This window comes from Rattus norvegicus, chromosome 7 (assembly GCF_021556685.1).
Source record: "Rattus norvegicus strain SHRSP/BbbUtx chromosome 7, alternate assembly SHRSP_T2T, whole genome shotgun sequence".
Lineage (NCBI taxonomy): Eukaryota > Metazoa > Chordata > Mammalia > Rodentia > Muridae > Rattus > Rattus norvegicus.
In genome coordinates, this window is record NC_141540.1 from 66,247,615 (window position 1) to 66,265,134 (window position 17,520).

The window sequence follows — 17,520 nt, forward strand, 5'->3', positions numbered from 1 at the left end:
AACTTCAATACCGCTACAAATCATAGTATGAGTGTCTGTGTTTTCTGACGATTGTAGATGACCCTTATGAAAGGATCAGTGAGCCCAGAGGGGTCGAGACCCACAGGTTGAGAACCATGGTTTGAAGACTATCGGAAGATAGAGGTTCTATTGTAGAGTCTTCACATCTGCCCTCTCTCTGAATCTCTCCCTCAATATCTGCGGTGTATTTTAAAAACTGACTTACCCCTGACTCCCATTGTTTCCGCTTTTTACTTTTGGCATTTTTCTGTTGACTTACTTGTTCTTCAGTCTATGCACTGGTTTCTACTGCTTCCCCCAGTAACAAATCACTTCTTTGTGGACTAAGCATTGTAAATGTCAGGGGTTAAGTGCCTCGATTTAGAAATGGGTCTTTGATATCTGTCTAAAGATTTACTTTTATTTTACATGTCCAAGTATTTTCCCCATGTGTGTATAGACATCAGAAGAGAGTGTTGGGTCCCTGGAACAGGAGTTGTATTGTCAGTAGTGAAACACCACGTGGGTGCTGGGAACCGAACCGCGATTTTCTGCAGTAGCATCGAGTGCTTTTAGCTGGTGAGCCACCTCTCCAGCCCTCTTGAAAGTCTTTGAATCTGTTTTCATGGAATGGCTTTACTTGTAGATTCATTCTCTCTCTCTCTCTCTCTCTCTCTCTCTCTCTCTCTCTCTCTCTCTCCTTTTCCTCCTCCTCCTCTTCCCCTTCCCTCCCTCCCTCCCCTTCCCCCTTCCTTCCTTTCTTTCTTTTTGCTTTTTAAACCCAGGGCCTTCCTTACATGTAGTGGGCAAGCACTCTCCCCCTGAGCACCTTTTGAATCTGAAATTTCATTAGGATGAGCCCAGAGTAACAAGCTTTACTATAGGTTATCTTTTCAAAATGAGATTTATTTATTTATTCACTTTACAACCCAGTATCAGACCCCCTCTCCTCCAGTACCCCCTCACTTGGATCTCCCCCATTCCTCTCTCCCCTTCTCCTTCGAGAAGGGGAGCCCCCCTCTAGGTATCACAAGTCACTGCAGGACTAAGCACATCCTCTCTCACTGAGGCCAGACAAGGCAGCCTATTTAGGGGAATAGGATCTGCAGGCAGGCAGGCAACAGCTTCAGGTTAACTTAAGCCTACCATTAAGAAGGTATTCTGGAGCCTGCCCCTGTGCCTTAGGTATTCAGTGAGGTTCCTTCACAAGGCTTATTAAGAACTCCATTAATGCCTCCTAGCTCTGATGGAGATCTGGAGAGTTTTCATCATATAATGCCCCAAATCATAAGTAGCTGGTGAAGTTTCTGCCTATAAATTCTCAGCTTGTTATTCATAAATAGAGGGGAGAGACCTTTCATCTAAGTGGTGTCTTCTTCCCTCCCATCTTTCCTTTCTCACAAAGCTCTCTCCTCTGAGGCTTTTGTTTCAGAACTCGTGGCTGCTTGGGCTCCATCTCATTCTCCCTAGAGACTTATCTGCTATCTGCAGGTTTCAGCACCACACACACTAGACGGGGATGTGCTTCACAGTCAGCAGACTTAAATAATTCGTTTCCTTCTCTTCTGAGGTTTACAGTATTGCACTATGTAGCGTTCAGTGTCTTAAGATGATTAAGAGAAAACAGTTTTGTCTTATTTTCTAGTTGTTTTCCATGGAGAGATACCTACAGTAACATTTCCTCCGTTACGGCCGGAGGAGGAAGTCTTGCTTCCATAATTATCTTATTAGCTATTCATAGCCAGGGCTGTTTTATCGATGCTGCCACAGATCCCTTCTCTCCTATAGAGATGTGAATATCATAGAAGCAGTCAGGTTTAAGGGTGGATGGAAACTCATCGAGGTGTGGTTGTCATAGGAGCTCACGCCAAGATTCACTGTGTGCTGTAGATGTTGGGATGCTGCAGTTGGGGCATGAGCCCCCCTCATTCCACCTCGGAAATCCTTGGTTCAGTTTACAATCAACAAAGACTGACTTTGGTTTTCTGTCTCAAGATGTGTGTTTTCATCCAAATCAAGTATCATTACTGTAAGAAGACTCGTGAACCTGACATTCATTTGGTTGTTTTCTTTTAGAAAACGGTGTACACTGGATGTAAATCTCAGTCTTAGTGTGTACGTTATCAATCAGTGACTACATGCTAGGTTGCTTCTGCTAGATCACATGTGACATTACTTCTGCTTGCTTGTGTAGCTCCATTGCCCCATTCACTGTGTGGCAAGAGAAATTTAACGTCCACTCCTTTAACGCCTGTTATTGGAATGCTCTCCAAATTAAAGTCTTATTAATCTCCCCTAATCTTAACTGTCTACAATAAGCAGACTATTTCTTTTTTTAAATAGTGTTTTCCTTTTCCTTTTTTTTTTTTTTTAAGATTTACTTATTTCATGTATATAAGTACACTGACGCTGTCTTCAGGCACACCAGAAGAGGGCATCAGATCCCATTACAGATGGTTGTGAGCCACCATGTGGTTGCTGGGGATTGAACTTAGGACCTCTGGAAGAGCAGTCAGTGCTCTTAACCACTGAGCCATCTCTCCAGACCAAGGGAACTATTTTTACATGTTAAAGTTTATCAAAGTCATTCCAGGAAGCTACATAATAGACAGTTCTCTCTGTCTCTCTCTGTCTCTCTCTGTCTCTCTCTGTCTCTCTTTCTCTCTGTGTGTGAGTATGTGTATGTGTGTCTGTCTCTCTGCCTGTCTGTGTGTCTGTGTCTCTCTGTCTCTGTCTCTGTCTCTCTCTCTTCACACACACACACACACACACACACACACACACACACACACACGAAACCAACAATCTTTTAACAGCTGAGTCAAAGCACTGAACCGTCACAGACACATTCTGAAAACACAGGGTACAGTATTTTATTTTTGACAAATGTCAACAGTGTTTCCGTTGTTGTTTATAAAAGAAAGCCAGTTTGGTTTTGTTTCCCCTGTTTCCTTTTTAATAAACATAGGTGGCTCTGTAATGTGAGGACTGGCATTTATTTTATTTTATTTTATTTTATTTTATTTTATTTTACTTTACAAGTTTCACCCTGATGATGAATGGCAAACTCCAAGAATGGCTTCCTTCCACTTTAGCACAGAACCTGTAAGGTGAGGGAAAAATCCATTTTCTCCAGTAGAATGACTCTTGGTATATAATGGCTACTCCAGGACCGGCTAATATTCAGGAGTAACTGACCAACATTGTATAGTGAACTCCATGGTTTTGTTTGTTTGTTTGTTTGGTTTGTTTGTGTGTGGGGGGTGTTTTTATTTGGTAACAGTTTGGTGAGGTTTGTTTTTTCTTTTGTGGTGTGGTTTTATTTTGTTTTCTTGGTTTTGAGGGTGGTATTGTATTGGGTTTTTGTCATTTTTTTTGAGAAAGAACTTAAACTTGATGGGTAGGGATGGGGAGAGGATCTGGAAGGACTTGGGAAAGGCTGTGATCAAAATATACTTAGATTTAAATTTGTCTTCAATAATAACAACCATAATTAAAAGAACATTTTCTGTAAAAAAAATGTATTCGAATTTGTTTTCCCACTCCTCTGATATTAGGCAGTGAAATTGTGTTCCCTCTTCCCCTTTATCGTAAAGCAGTGGTTTTGTTAAATAGCACAGGAAGGAGAGCAGCCTGGGTGAGCAGGACATTCTAGATGTGAATTCTGGAAGACAGGCTCTTCAGCGTTGTCTGGTAATGGCATTGGCTGAGCAGAGCAGGGCGGTTGATGATGCCCGTCTGGCTGCGTGTGCTTCAGTAATGAGCTGTCCTGTGTGGCAACGACGTTCAGTTCTTAGGTGATCAAGTGTGTAGGAGGAGGTACGTGCCCAGGCAGGTGACAGCTGCTGACTTGAGGACAGACTGACTGAAGCACAAAAGAAACAACCAATTTTCTATTCCTAACTAAAAAGAGCATCTTATTAAGAAGATGTTATGTGTGCATGAAGCGAAAATCATTTTCTGTTCCCATCCCTTAGGCTTCATAATGCGCACTGGAAATATCATGGCATGTACTCTTCAAGATGGTATTATATAGAAATAAGTGTGAATGTATTTACAACCGATAGATAAGTTTTTGTGTTATTATAGTGTGAATCGTCTTCTAAAAGCAAAACTAAATTGTGCGTAACACTCAGCTCTTTTCACTTTCTCTTTTCGACCGTTCCTTTCCACAGTAATGTGTTACAAACACAACTCAGGTGTAACTGATATGCCCAGTTTCGGGTCCAACACCTATAGATGCCAAGATAACTCTAGTGGGCATCTGGTTGCAGAAAGACTGCTCATTTGGGAAGAAATCACTCTCCATCTTCTCTTTTCAGTTAACTGCCCGTCCTAGCGCCTGTACGATGTACATGGCAAACTCCCTGAGAATGCTGGGAATGCTGTAATGCTGTGAACAAATGCTCAGAATTTTGGATGCCAGATTTCCTCTTTGAGCTTCTGTCAAAAGCTGCTATATTCCGCTTTATGTCAGGGCTGTGTGGTGCTTGTCACTTTAGTGAGTCTGGTGCTCTAAGGGAGGTCATATGCTTTTTCTCTGTTCTAGGTCAGTACCGAGTGTTTAGTGGATCTTACAGTGAATGAGTGAATAAATTAATGAAAAGATAAATGAGGTCAGAAACACAGTGATAAGGCTGAAACACACAAGGAAAGGAAGCATACTGAACTAGACCATAAGTGGGAGAATTCTCAAAGCAAACACAATGACTCCTAACATATTATAGCCAACATTTATCAGTCAACACGACCATAGTTTTACTAGAAAAATTTAAAAACATACCTATTCTAGGTAAATAAACTTATTTAAAAGGTTGGGGATAAAATTTCAGTTCTTGGATGGATTTCCTATAAAGATACACTCTATCACTGTTAAAAATATTTGACCCCGTATACACAAACTAAGGGTTTTCCTCCTTAAAACCCAAAAGTTATTCAATCACAGATTTCTTTAAGACAGGATTTTGCTTTGTAGCCCAACTAGCCATGAACTCTTGTGCTGTTCCTCCTCCTTAGGCACCAGAGGGCTGAAATTACAAAATATCATGTGCTACCACAGGTGGCTTAAATTCAAGTGCCTGTGATTGTGTGTGACTGTGTAAGAGTGTGTGAGAGTGCGTGTGAGTGACTGTGTATATGAGTGTGTGTGAGTGACTGTGTATTTGTGTGTATGTAAGTGAGTGCGAGTGAATGTGTGTGAATGTATATGAGTGACTGTGTGTGAGTTCATGTGTGTGGGTATGTTGTGGGTATGTGTGTGAGAGTTTTTTGTATGTGAGTGTGTTGTGAGTGTGTGTGTGTATGTGAGAGTGTGAGCATGTTTGAGTGTGAGAGTTTTGTTGTGTGTGAGTGTGTTGTGAGTGTGTGTATGTGAGTGTGTATGTGAGAGTATGTGAGAGTTTTATTGTGTGTGAGTGTAATGAATGTGTGTATGTGTGTGAGTGTGTGTGTGCACATGCATGTGCACATCATGCACACAGGACAGAGGAGAGGTCAGCTGTCTTGCTGCTTCCCTTTTCGCCTTATTCCCTGAGGCAGGACTTCTCATTAAGCCAAAGCTAGGCTAGCAGCCAGTAAGTCCCAGGCATCCTCCTGTTTCAGCGTTTCAGCACTAGTGTTACAGAAGCACAATAGCCCAGACAGCTTTTTATTCGTCAGGGATAGGGACATGCTTGATCAGTAAGGGTAAGGACTCTCACCTGCTTAGATATCTCTCCAGCACCAATGATTTTTTGTTGTTGTTGTTCAGAGATGGGGACCGAACCCAGGGCCTTGTGCTTGCTAGGCATGCGCTCTACCACTGAGCTAAATCCCCAACCCCCAGTACCAATGATTTTAAAATAACATTTTATATACTGCTAAAAATACGATATAACATCTCCTGCTGGAGAAAAGTGAACAGAATAAATATTGTTGTGGTTCCTGTTGGTGGTGGTGCTGCTGCTCCTGCTGCTGCTGCTGCTCCTGCTGCTCCTGCTGCTCCTGCTGCTGCTCTTGCTGCTGCTGCTCCTGCTGCTGCTGCTCCTGCTCCTGCTCCTCCTGCTGCTGCTGCTGCTCCTGCTGCTCCTGCTCCTGCTCCTTCTTCTGCTGCTGCTGCTCCTGCTGCTGCTCCTGCTGCTCCTGCTGCTCCTGCTGCTCCTGCTCCTTCTCCTGCTGCTGCTGCTGCTCCTGCTGCTGCTCCTGCTGCTCCTGCTGCTGCTGCTGCTCCTGCTGCTGCTGCTATAACACAGGCTACTTTCTCTGTAGTCTAATCTGGACTCGGATCCACTAATAGCTTAGGCTGGCCTCATTTTCATTGAAACCCTCCTGCCTTAGCCTCTGAGTGCTGGGGTAACAGACATTTACCACCACATCAAATAAAATAATTGTGTAGAAGGGGGGGAATGTCCTCACATCAGGATAGATTGCTGTTTCAACATCAAAGACAACTGCTGCTGAAAATCCTCACTCCTAGGAAGCTTAGTGTGACTGAATTTGTTCCCCTTTCAGTTCTCAGCTGGTATTTGCCAAGAACAACCTGTAGAGGGCGTCCTTACACCAAGAGCCATAGAGGTCTGAGCAAGATGGAAGAAAAACCTTCAATGAAGACCAGATTCCAAGTCTGGGTTAGGGTAAAAAATTCTATTGTGTTGTGAAATTATTACCTGTAACTGAATGACACTGGCTTTACAATATTAAAGGGTTATAAGTTTGCTTAATATAGTAAAACATTATACAAATGCATATTCACTGCAACAATAAAATAATAAAATAAAATGTTAGGAAAAGTTTTCTTTTTTTTTTTTTTTTTTTTTTTGAGACAGAGTCCCAGGTAGCCCAGGCTGGCTTCAATCAGATTATAGAGTGTGCTACCACAGCCAGTTCAAATATTTTGTTTTAAAGGAAGAGTGGTTGTAAAGCTTTTGAGACAACCCGTCTTAGCTGTGATTTGCTCAATGAGGAATCCTTCCGAGAAGGGGCTTTGAAGTTAGAGCGACCTTGAGTAGAATTGCTGCTCGCGTCACTCACCAGCTGAATATCTGCCGTTAGTTTACCAGACTTTTAAGGCTTTAGTACCCCATCAGCAAAGTGAGAATAGTAACAGTAGCTGCCACTACGATGGAAAAGAAGTTAAAAAATGAAGCAACAGAGAGTTCAGTCACAATGGACATTCTTCTTGTGTAACTTCCGTACACAATACCCCTTTCTATCTGCTGGATATCTGGACAGATTTCATAGTTGTAATAGATGCTGTTGCTGCTGCTGCTGCTGCTGCTGCTGCTCCTGCTCCTCCTGCTCCTCCTCCTCCTCCTCCTCCTCCTCCTTCCCCCTTCCTCCTCCTTTTTTTTTTTTTAAACTTGCAAGCGACCTAACATTTGTTGGACATGCACATGTCCGCGTCCGGTTTCTGATGTAGTTTGTTTGCTTTCCCCTGAAGAGAGAGAGACCCGATGCTCTACAGAGGACTGAGTGGAACACAGCCCAGCTCCAGATCTAGATCCTTGGGGGCATTTGTTGGAAAGACACTGGGTGCCCCCCCCCCAAAGAAGCAAACAAAGCTTTTTCTGAGTCTGAAAACTTTCTGTGGTTTTGAAAAACCGTTTGTTTCCGCTTTTACTGCATATTCAAGGAGGCAGGAAAAAGGCAAACATCCTTCCCTGCAGTAGGTAATGCTGCAAGCCACCGGCTGCCAGCTAAGTGCGCTTCCCACAAGACCCTCAGTCTCGCCCCCAAACTCCTAAGATTTCAGACACCGGGCATGCGTTTCCATTTTTTTTTTCTTTTTCAAAATCCAATTTTAAGAGGAGACCAGGGATGGGGATGTGGGGGTTACAGCTATCATAGAGGACCTAGGAACTATTCCGGCTGCAACTGGGTTATCAAGAAGACAAACCGCGCCACCTGTCGGGTATCTGTCCAGTGCAGAAATAAATAAACGTCCTAAGAGGACAAGCGGGATCTTGGTATTTCAACTTCCCAGGAGAGCGCAAACTGTCAGCCAGAGAAGTCAAAGTTTGCAGACAGGCACACAGAGATGCAGTCTGAAATGTAGTTCGAAGGAAAAGGGTGAACTACGTGCGTTCAGTTAGCTCCGCGGGGTGGAATGGAATTTATCACCATCTTTGACCACCAATTGAGCCCAGTTTTTGTCCTTTACAGCACCCCCGTCACCCCATCCACACGTGCCTCTTCGGGTGGCAGGAGGCTCGAGTGACGACTCAGAAATCCTTTTGGGCGCGTTTCTCGGTTGTGTCCCCATCTTCATTTACCTGGCGCTGGCGAGAGAGCGAGCAAGCCAGCCAGCCAGCACCGTCTCCCGGGTACCGCGGCCCCGCCCACGCGGCTCCACAGCGCTCCCTCGTGGCGGCCGCCTGCGCATCACCGGCCGCTCTCAATGCTCGCCGGTGCCAGCAGTTCCCGCGGATCCTCCCTCTCGAGTGTGATCCTCGAACTGCTGGCGCTGCGGGACGTGCTGGCATCGCCAGCTTTGCCAGCATCGTGTCTCTGCGGTCCCCTCTCCCTCCAGGCCCCCTCCTTCTGCGCGGCCGCGCATCCACTCCCTCCTCTCCAGCTCTCCCAGGCTCACTCGCACCGGAGACTGGAGACTTGCACGCCCAGTCGTTTAAGTGGGAACAGCTCCAGCCCCGCCAGCTGCAGCCCAGGCGAGAACTTCACAAGCAGCGCAGGTTGGGTCGCTGAGGCAGGAGTTGCACCACCAGCGAGAAGGTCCTGAGCAGCATGGCCCGGAGAAGAGCCTTCCCTGCTTTCGTGCTCCGGCTCTGGAGCATCCTACCTTGCCTGCTCCTGCTACGAGCGGATGCAGGGCAGCCGCCAGAGGAGAGCTTGTACCTGTGGATCGACGCCCATCAGGCCAGAGTACTCATAGGTAAGGTCCGGCGTCTGCACCTTCTTGGTGGTCCTCGGTTTCTGCCTTAGAGCAGAGACACGTGCACTGAGTGTATTTTAAAACAACTTCAAGGGCTATTGCTCCCTCCTTTTAAAATCAGGATTCTCTAGAGGCTTATGAGATTTTTTTCTTTAAAAAAAAAAAAAAAAGCAAAGCCGACCCAACATTCAAATCCTGATGTTGCTAGTCCTGACTGCAGAGTTCTAACAGGAATCCAACATTAGCACAGGCTTACTCTACTGTGTGTTAGCAAGCGCGGTTCTTATCACAGACAGAGGGAAAAATAACTCTGATACTGTTGTTGGTATCAAAGGCAGGTGCTCTATGAAAAGCAGTGACCTTTCTGCATGAAACGTCTGTTTCTTGGAAACGCTACTAGTTTGATAGGTTTGTTTACTATTTATACAACAGGATTTGAAGAAGATATTCTGATTGTCTCGGAGGGGAAAATGGCCCCCTTTACACATGATTTCAGGAAAGCCCAACAAAGAATGCCAGCCATTCCCGTCAATATCCACTCCATGAATTTTACCTGGCAAGCTTCAGGGCAGGTAAGTTCCGCTAACAGAGGGGTAGGGAAAAAAATCACTCCTTAGCATTTCTTCTCCCCGGTGGCACGCGGCAATAATAATAATAATAATAATAATAATAATAATAATAATAATAATAGTGTGTGGTGTAGTACGATTTACAATTTTATACAAGTTCTTGCCTGATTGCCAAAGCAAATAAGGGATCGATCAGTTCCAATGTATTTACAGTTGTCAAATAAGTGGAAAATAAGTGGTCAATGTGCTTACGATCACTATTTTAATAAGATTTGGTATCATGAGGCTTTGAGTATAAAGACTCCAACTATCTATATCATAGTGTTTCTGTAATCATTGATATTAAAAACTTAACGGAGTATTTAGAAGATGTTCTATACTAAGTGAGACTCATTTGTGACGTTATGTATACTTCAAAAACAAAATGAGTTCATAGTTATTCATGACATACATTTTAAAAGGCTGACACGTTGAGTGTTGCAAATACTTCACATTTCTTGAAGAAGTTCAGAGACTCCAAAAGAGTAATATAAAATTATGAAAAATAAAGACTACTGATTTTCTGAAGGGACCATTCAAAACGTTTTCCTATGAACATAAAAGAAAAACTCAATCTATGTTACTGAAGCATTCCTCTTAGTACTTAACATGTAAGTGCCTTGTGTGTTTCCTTTTATAGATCTTCAGGACAATATTAATTAATTAATGTCCTCTTATTTGGAAGGGTAGGGCATTTGTGTGACTTTAAAATTGTCTGGAGGACAAGTGTACATCATAAATTCTGCTCATTAGTTGGTAAAAATGTGTCTACGATGAAAACTATTGTAATTATAATTAACTGCACATTTTCAGGGTTTTTTTTTTAATTCTAAAATTGCTTAAATAGCCATTTTCAAGAAGAATGCAATCAAGAAAACACTTTATAAAAAGCAACCATGCTAAATCAGGAAACCACTTCGGTTCTCCGTAATTGCCTATTACAGTGCACTCATGACCATCTCGGCTGACTTTTTATCCTCAAGTTTGCTCTATTTAAAAAAAATCTTTTAAAAATAGATCACATCCAGACTGTCAATGTTCCTTCCCTTCTGCTACATGTTCTCTCTCTCTCTCTCTCTCTCTCTCTCTCTCTCTCTCTCTCTCTCTCTCATATTAAATGATGTTTGGTAGATCCAGGTCAGACGTTTGATGGTCCAGTTTGCACGGAGAGGTTGATTGAAGCCTCTGTTGTTCTTTTCCCTGCCTGCGATCCTCTCCTAGTAGATATTTTATGTGCAGTTTTGTTTGGTACATTGGGAAATCACTAATGATTAACTGGCCTTTCATGGTTTCCTTTTCTTTCACCCAAATCTGTTTGCTGGTGGTTGACCACTTGTCACCATGCTCAACAGTCTATATTTTAAAGATGCCTTTTCATAATAATGTTAGAAAGTAGTTTAACCCCCACCCCGCCAGATGAAAGGGTTTCATAATCGAAGACCGGTAGAAAATCCCAAGCTGCTTAACACACACACACACAGAGAGAGAGAGAGAGAGAGAGAGAGAGAGAGAGAGAGAGAGAGAGAGAGAGAGAGAGAGACTTCCAAAGAATTAAAAGCAAAGACTTCCAATTCCATGCCATCTCGTCTATTGCTTTTTAACATGCATGTTAGCAAAACTGATTCACACAGTAGTCTCAGGACTGTTTCTGGAAGGGTTAAGGGAACCTGTAGAACCATCTAAGGATGTAATCTCTAGTATTTTGTTTCTTCCTGTTTAGGTGTTCACTCACTGTTTGGCTTATCTCTTTGGGCAGAACAACAGTTCGCCCTGGAGTAAGTTACTTTGTTCACTATGGAGAGATACAATGTTACCCCTTAAGTAAGTTACTTTGTCCTCTATGGAGAGGTAAGTCCAGGTCATTACACGCAATCTGAGTGTAGCCTGGCTAGAATTTCACACTGCCAAAAGAAATGTGTTTTAAATCTTATTTAAATATAACTAATTTTGCTCCCTAAAATGTTGTGACTCCAGCAGCAAACAGTTTGACATGCCAGGGGAATTTGAAGATGGGAAAAAATAATGACTTCAATAACAATTAAGTATTTTGAGAGGCATCCACAGCTAAAGCCAAACCACATCACAACATGAAAAATGAAAAGTTTATCCTATTATCTAGTTATTCAATCCAAATGATATCAAACACTTAGGCATTTCAACACTGCTGAAATGAAACATATCTGATTAATTAAATTTTAAGCTGTGGCTCTTTTAGTAACATGTAGACAACGTTTTTGTTGTTTTTGTTTTTGTTTTAAGATAGAAGACCCAGTTAAAACAATAGGCAATCATGTATTTCTAGGAAGTTTTGAGTCCAATCACCAAAAGTGTTGAGAGCTATTTAAAGCCTATCCCACTGTCAACCTCAGAGAAGTTCAAGGAGCAACTACAGTGATCTTCATTTTCCCGTAGGGAATCGATCAGATGGTTCGCAGGTGTTTTCAGTATGTGGGGAATTGTGCAGACTCTCATGTTGAATAAGTACATGGGATGCCAAACCAGACAGGCTGACTCTGGTGAGGAAAAGCTCAAAGGCAACCTCTCAGTGAGGCAGTTTATGTCCAGAAACAAATCTTAAGAAAATTGAATACACGAATCCACAGTTTGTTGAGAAGTCACTTAGAGGCCCAGCTCTCACAGCAGCATGTGAGGAAGCAACAGATATTTTAGGCATCATAGGACGCCATGGGAAAAATTTTTAGTAACAAATTAGTCTGTGATATAGCACCTTTTGTTTGATTTTGTCACAGGCAAATCCATTTGGTCAGCTTCCAATCTTTGAAAGCATAATCAGTGTCATAGAGGGACTGGGATATTCAGTTTCCCCAGCAGTGGGCATGTGCTGATCCGTCATCTGAAAACTAATTTCATATTAGACACGTGTTAATGGATGAGTTTGTGTTGGGTGAGTTTAAAGTCACATTGGATGAGTTTAAAATTGTATGATGTTCTATGTTATAAACACTTCGTCAATATCAACATCCTGTATCATCTTCGTACTACACATCATCAATATCTATTATCCCATATCATTTCTGCACTACGCATCACTCATGGAAACGGCAGAAGAGGTGGTTTTCATAGGCAGTCATCTATGGAGATCGGGTATCTCGCTAGTGTTTATGTGGTTTTCCTAGCTTCTGAGGTCCTCAAAAAACAGGTTTTTGAAGTCTTCCCTGCCTGAAATCCTTCTACCTGAATTTCTTTTCTCTCTTATTTATTTTTTTCTTTCTTTCTTTTGGTTAGGTGGGTAGGTGGGAACGTTTGCCCCGTTTCCCCTTCCATATTAAACCCTTGTTTTGTGGCCTGCCTTTTCTAACATCGTTTGGCTGGGAAGAGTTTCCATTGAGAAAGGCTTAGCTTAAAGGCTTTGCAGTCACGGAGAGGAAAGACCCCTCACTGCTGGGTACAACTGCCTAACAGTTGTTATTCTTCAGCGAGCCCGTGCCTCACTCCTAGTCTCTAAATTTGAGGCAGGCAGAGACCATAAACAACCATTTTTGGCTTTCTAAATTAGGCTCTAATTAAACATTTTATTTGGAAAATAACACTTCCTAAACCCCAAGGCTTTCAAGTAAAAAATTTAATGGGAAGTTTCGTTAGACAAATCTGAACTCTAACTTTAGGACACCGATGCTGAGTTCCACATGAACGAATCTGGTGTAAGGCCAAAATGTTTTATGGATGCAACTCCTATGAGTATAGATGAGATCTTCATATGTAAGGCTGGTACAGACTTGATCTTTTAGTGAAAGCATAGCCTATTACCAGCAGTAACACGAGGGCACTGGGACACTAGGAACCTAGTACTTAGTGAGGTTTATTGTTTGTTATTAGTTTTGAATGCATCTATATTTTTTAAAAGATTTATTTATTCTATATAAGTACACTGTAGCTGACTTCAGACACACCAGAAGAGGGCGTCAGATCCCATTACAGATGGTTGTGAGCCACCATGTGGTTGCCGGGATTTGAACTCAGGACCTCTAGAAGAGCAGTCAGTGCTCTTAACCATGGAGCCATCTCTCCAGCCCCAAAGATGCATCTATTTTTTATGTTATTTTTTTCTTTACTTTTTCTTGCTCTTTCTTTTTTCTTTTCTTTCTTTCTTTTTTCTTTTGCACAGTTGATAAATTCATACTGAGCCATCCATCCTGATTTTCCATTCTTATTATGGCCAAAAGCCTGAATTTCTTAGTTGGATGATGAAGTCTGGGGTGAGATTGCTGTCTGAGGACTAGGGATTCTTTGGGTGAAGATAACCAATCAATATGAATTTCCAATCTATCACCCGAATTCCAGAGAAAGCTCTAACCCTCACTATTGGCAGGTCTAGATCTGAGAGGAAGTTTTGGTAATGTGGTTTTGTTGAGCTCTTACAGCCACTAAAAGCCCACAGTGTAGCTTCATTTTCACAATATTTTAAGATGTCTACTGTCCAGGGGGATATATATATTTTAGAGGACTTGAGTTTATCAGGCTGAACCGCATGCTTCTTTGTTTTTAATTTATTTATTATGTCTGCATGGTGTGTGCACACATGAGCACCTGGGCGAGAGCCAGAGGACAATGGGCATCCTGTACCCAGTCTCTTCTTTATTCCCGTGAGACATGATCTCTCTTAGACCCCAGAACTAGGCTAACAGCCAGCATGTCCCAGAAATCCCGTCTCCACCCAGCACACACAAGCACACCTGGCTTTTTACATGCATTCTGAAGATTATAGTTTGGGTCCTCATGTTTCTGCAACAAACATTGCTCACACTGACCCCCTCCTCGGTCCCCTCCTTTGTGCTTAGACATGTCCATCAAGAATAGAAAACACTAGACTGGATAAATCACTCAGTAGCCAAAGCACCTGATGCAAACAGTTTTGGGGTCAGTCCCCCATGTTACCCAGAGCTACAAGAATATATAATAAATACTCTGAGATGGCAGTGTCTCGAAGGAAACATTTCTAGCGTGGAAACTTAATTATAACTGAATTGATGATCCTCATCGGCTCCCTATCAACTAAAACCAGTCTTGAATGATTGAAATCTGATAAAAAAAATAACAATGGTGACTAAAATGGTACACAGAGAGCAGGAGACCTTTGTCTGGGCTAGCTTAATAAATGAATCCAGTTGGTCACACCCAAATTCAGCTGTTAAGTGGGGAAAGCAGCACTAAAAAGGAGCACACCCACTCTCTCATGAGCACACACCACACACACGCACACACACACACGCACACACACACACACACACACACAAAACAAATAAATCACAAACCATAAAGGAGCACATTTATGCAGTTCAGCTGGACACACTTAAGTCCTCTAAAATATATACACACACACACCCCAGGACAGTAGACATCTTAAAATATTGTGAAAAATGAAACTACATTACCTGGGAACAACCCAGGCCATTTCTCTAACTTGCCAACTCTGGCGTTGGTTAATTTTGTTAAGGATCAGAATGATTGATTGTACTGCTGGGTTTCAGTAACCAACTGGATGGTCTGCTCCATCAGTCATGTGCTGTTGCCATGACAGAGAACCTCTGCTCCCAAGGCAGTGTTGACACGAAACCACACTGGTTCCATTAAATTTTTCTGCCAGTTGGCTGTCTCAAGTTCCCCATTAGAGTAGCTGCGTTCCAAAGATATGTAATGAAGTGGGCTTCCTCTTTGACAAAAATCAGAGAATAGCCACTGTGTGTGTGTGTGTGTGTGTGTGTGTGTGTGTGTGTGTGTGAATTTTAATTCAAGAGCATCCCTTTCATCTTCAAAAGTCCTTGCCCTAGCCTCACCACCACAAGATCACTCTTAAGACCCCCTGGAACCCCACATTTATAGTAATACTATTATTTCAGTCCCTAGATTTCTCTCTGCATTTTCTCCTATGGGAGCTAGGATTGTTTTAGTAGCCAGCTCCAACCCAGTGGGTTCCATATCTTGGTACTCCTGGGACTTGTGATCAAATATAATGTGTCTTTCCATCACCAAATGAAGGAAGTACCTTGTTTTCTGACCCCTGTTGCACGATTTCAAAAAGGGAATGTGGCTATGTTTACATACCATAGGCATGCTATTTTAAAGGAGGTACGCATCTCGAAAGGACAGCTTTAAACCTTTAGTGTTAAGATTCTGCTCTGCCCCGGTCTTTTACGCTGTGCTGTGGACATGCCACTGGGGATCAAAGAGTAAGTGCAGAAAGCCCATTTCATTTAGCAAATCGGGCATATGCCAGCCATCTGTCGCAGGGCTGATAGAAAACAGCAGTTGGTTCCTCAAACTTGAGCCAGAAAAAGGGGGAGGGGCTTTATAGCTTAGAGGGGATGAGTTACAAGGTACCTTGCAAGCCACATCTGGTTCTGTAGAGGTCTACATGGCATAAATGTAAACTCCGTTAGGTCTCTCTTCCACAGCGGTGTAAAAGCACGTAAACAAACGCTCCACTGATAGCCTTTCTGCTTAGTCCCTCTCTGATTTGCTGGCACAAATAAAAGGTGTTTTAAGTTCCCATGGTGAAGCATGTAGGTCTTTTGTTTTAGGTTGAGCTCATTTAACCTGCCTGTCTCCTGATAACTCAGAGGATGTTTTGAGGAAACATCCATGGGGAAGCTGAGTTTATGACAGCGGCTCTCACTCTGTGGTCCGAGGATGTCTCAGTGAACCAGGGCCTTGCTGACAGTAGTGGTTTAGCCAACTCACTCAAGTGACGTGAGAGCAACACGGTTACACGTCCAGGGAGCCGAAGGATGGGCATTGTCCTCAGGTGTAGCCTTTCCTTCTGACTCAAGACACAGGGCACAAAACCAGGGAGGACGTCACAGCAAGGGGGTTGGCGGTATATCCCTCACTGCACCGTACGACTCAGATGAGGTTGAAAAGCACAGGCTTGACTGGGATCCAAAGAGATCCAAGCCTTCTCCTAGTGAGGAAGGAGGCTCTCTAAGCAGGGGCTGTGTGAGTTACTTCCCTGAATGATCGGTCACTAAGAAAAGCCCTAAGAGTTAGGATAGCCCAGTGCTTGGTGGTCCTGAAGGAGAAGGCATGCTTCCTGTGATGGTCGTGTGGCACCCTAACCCTCATCTGTGGGGTAATGGGTATCGAATGAGGAGGAATTAAAAGGTCAAAAGACAGAGAGGGATCTGGGTACAATCCGCTTGCTCTTCCTGTGAGAGAGTGTGCTCGTCGCCTTGCACATTCACGCCAGGGACGCTTTGTTCTTCGTGTATGTGTCGAGTGGTTGATGTCTCCTCCACCACTTAAATTCAGCTCTGCTTTTTGTAGATGCCTCTGGCAGGATTAGTGGTAAGTTCTCTCTTTTCGATCTTTCTTCCTCCTTGTACCCACTGACTTTGGTGGTTTGGACATGAAATTCTAAAAATGCCTTCTACAAGCCCAGAGAGGTGGCTCAGTGGTTAAGGGCGGTTGCTGCTTTCCCAGAGGACCCAGATTTGCTTCCCAGCACCCACATGGTGGCTCACAAATGTCTTCAACTCCAGTTCCAGGGCATTCTACACCCTCTGCTGACCTCCGTAACATGTAGTACACACACACACACACACATATATATATATATACATACATACACACACATACATACATACATATATAATACATACATACAGGCAACACTCATATACATAAGATAGAAATAAATATAAAGCTTTAGAAATAGCTTTTTAAGGGAATAGAACTTAAGAAATGAATTTAATTTCCTAATGGAGTCTCAGCTTTGAACACACCACAAAGGGCTTGTATAAGGAAACCAATAGGTTAATTTGAAGAAAACAAGTGGGTTAGCTTGCCTTTTCAATCCCTACAAGTACCCTGTAAATATAAACGGAAGTAAACACAGGAGTGTAATCAAGTTTGGTTGGTGGCCTTCCCATTCGAAGAAAAGGAAGTTAGACACTGTGGGTTTATTTAACATATGCTTGATTCTCCTAATATTTACTTTTCTTTTAAATTCCATTATTGCTTAAAACACAGTAAAAATCACAGGATTACTCCTCTTTGTCCCCATTTTCCTCAGACAGACATGGAGAGTCA

At 42.8% G+C, this 17,520-nt stretch overlaps 1 protein-coding gene across 5 annotated transcripts in view; it reads left to right on the plus strand.

Annotated features, from left to right (window-relative positions):
• Positions 1–17,520, plus strand: part of Wif1 (Wnt inhibitory factor 1) — a 119,665-nt gene that overhangs the window by 40,951 nt on the left and 61,194 nt on the right. For 4 of the 5 annotated variants that reach the window (XR_015623702.1, XM_087555333.1, XM_087555334.1 and 1 more), the window contains 2 exons: positions 8,140–8,866; positions 9,299–9,438. Coding sequence is in view for 4 of the 5 variants with exons in the window: in XM_087555333.1 (XP_087411459.1) it covers positions 8,719–8,866; positions 9,299–9,438 (288 nt within the window). In the remaining variant the exon portion in view is untranslated. 5 annotated transcript variants of the gene reach the window in all.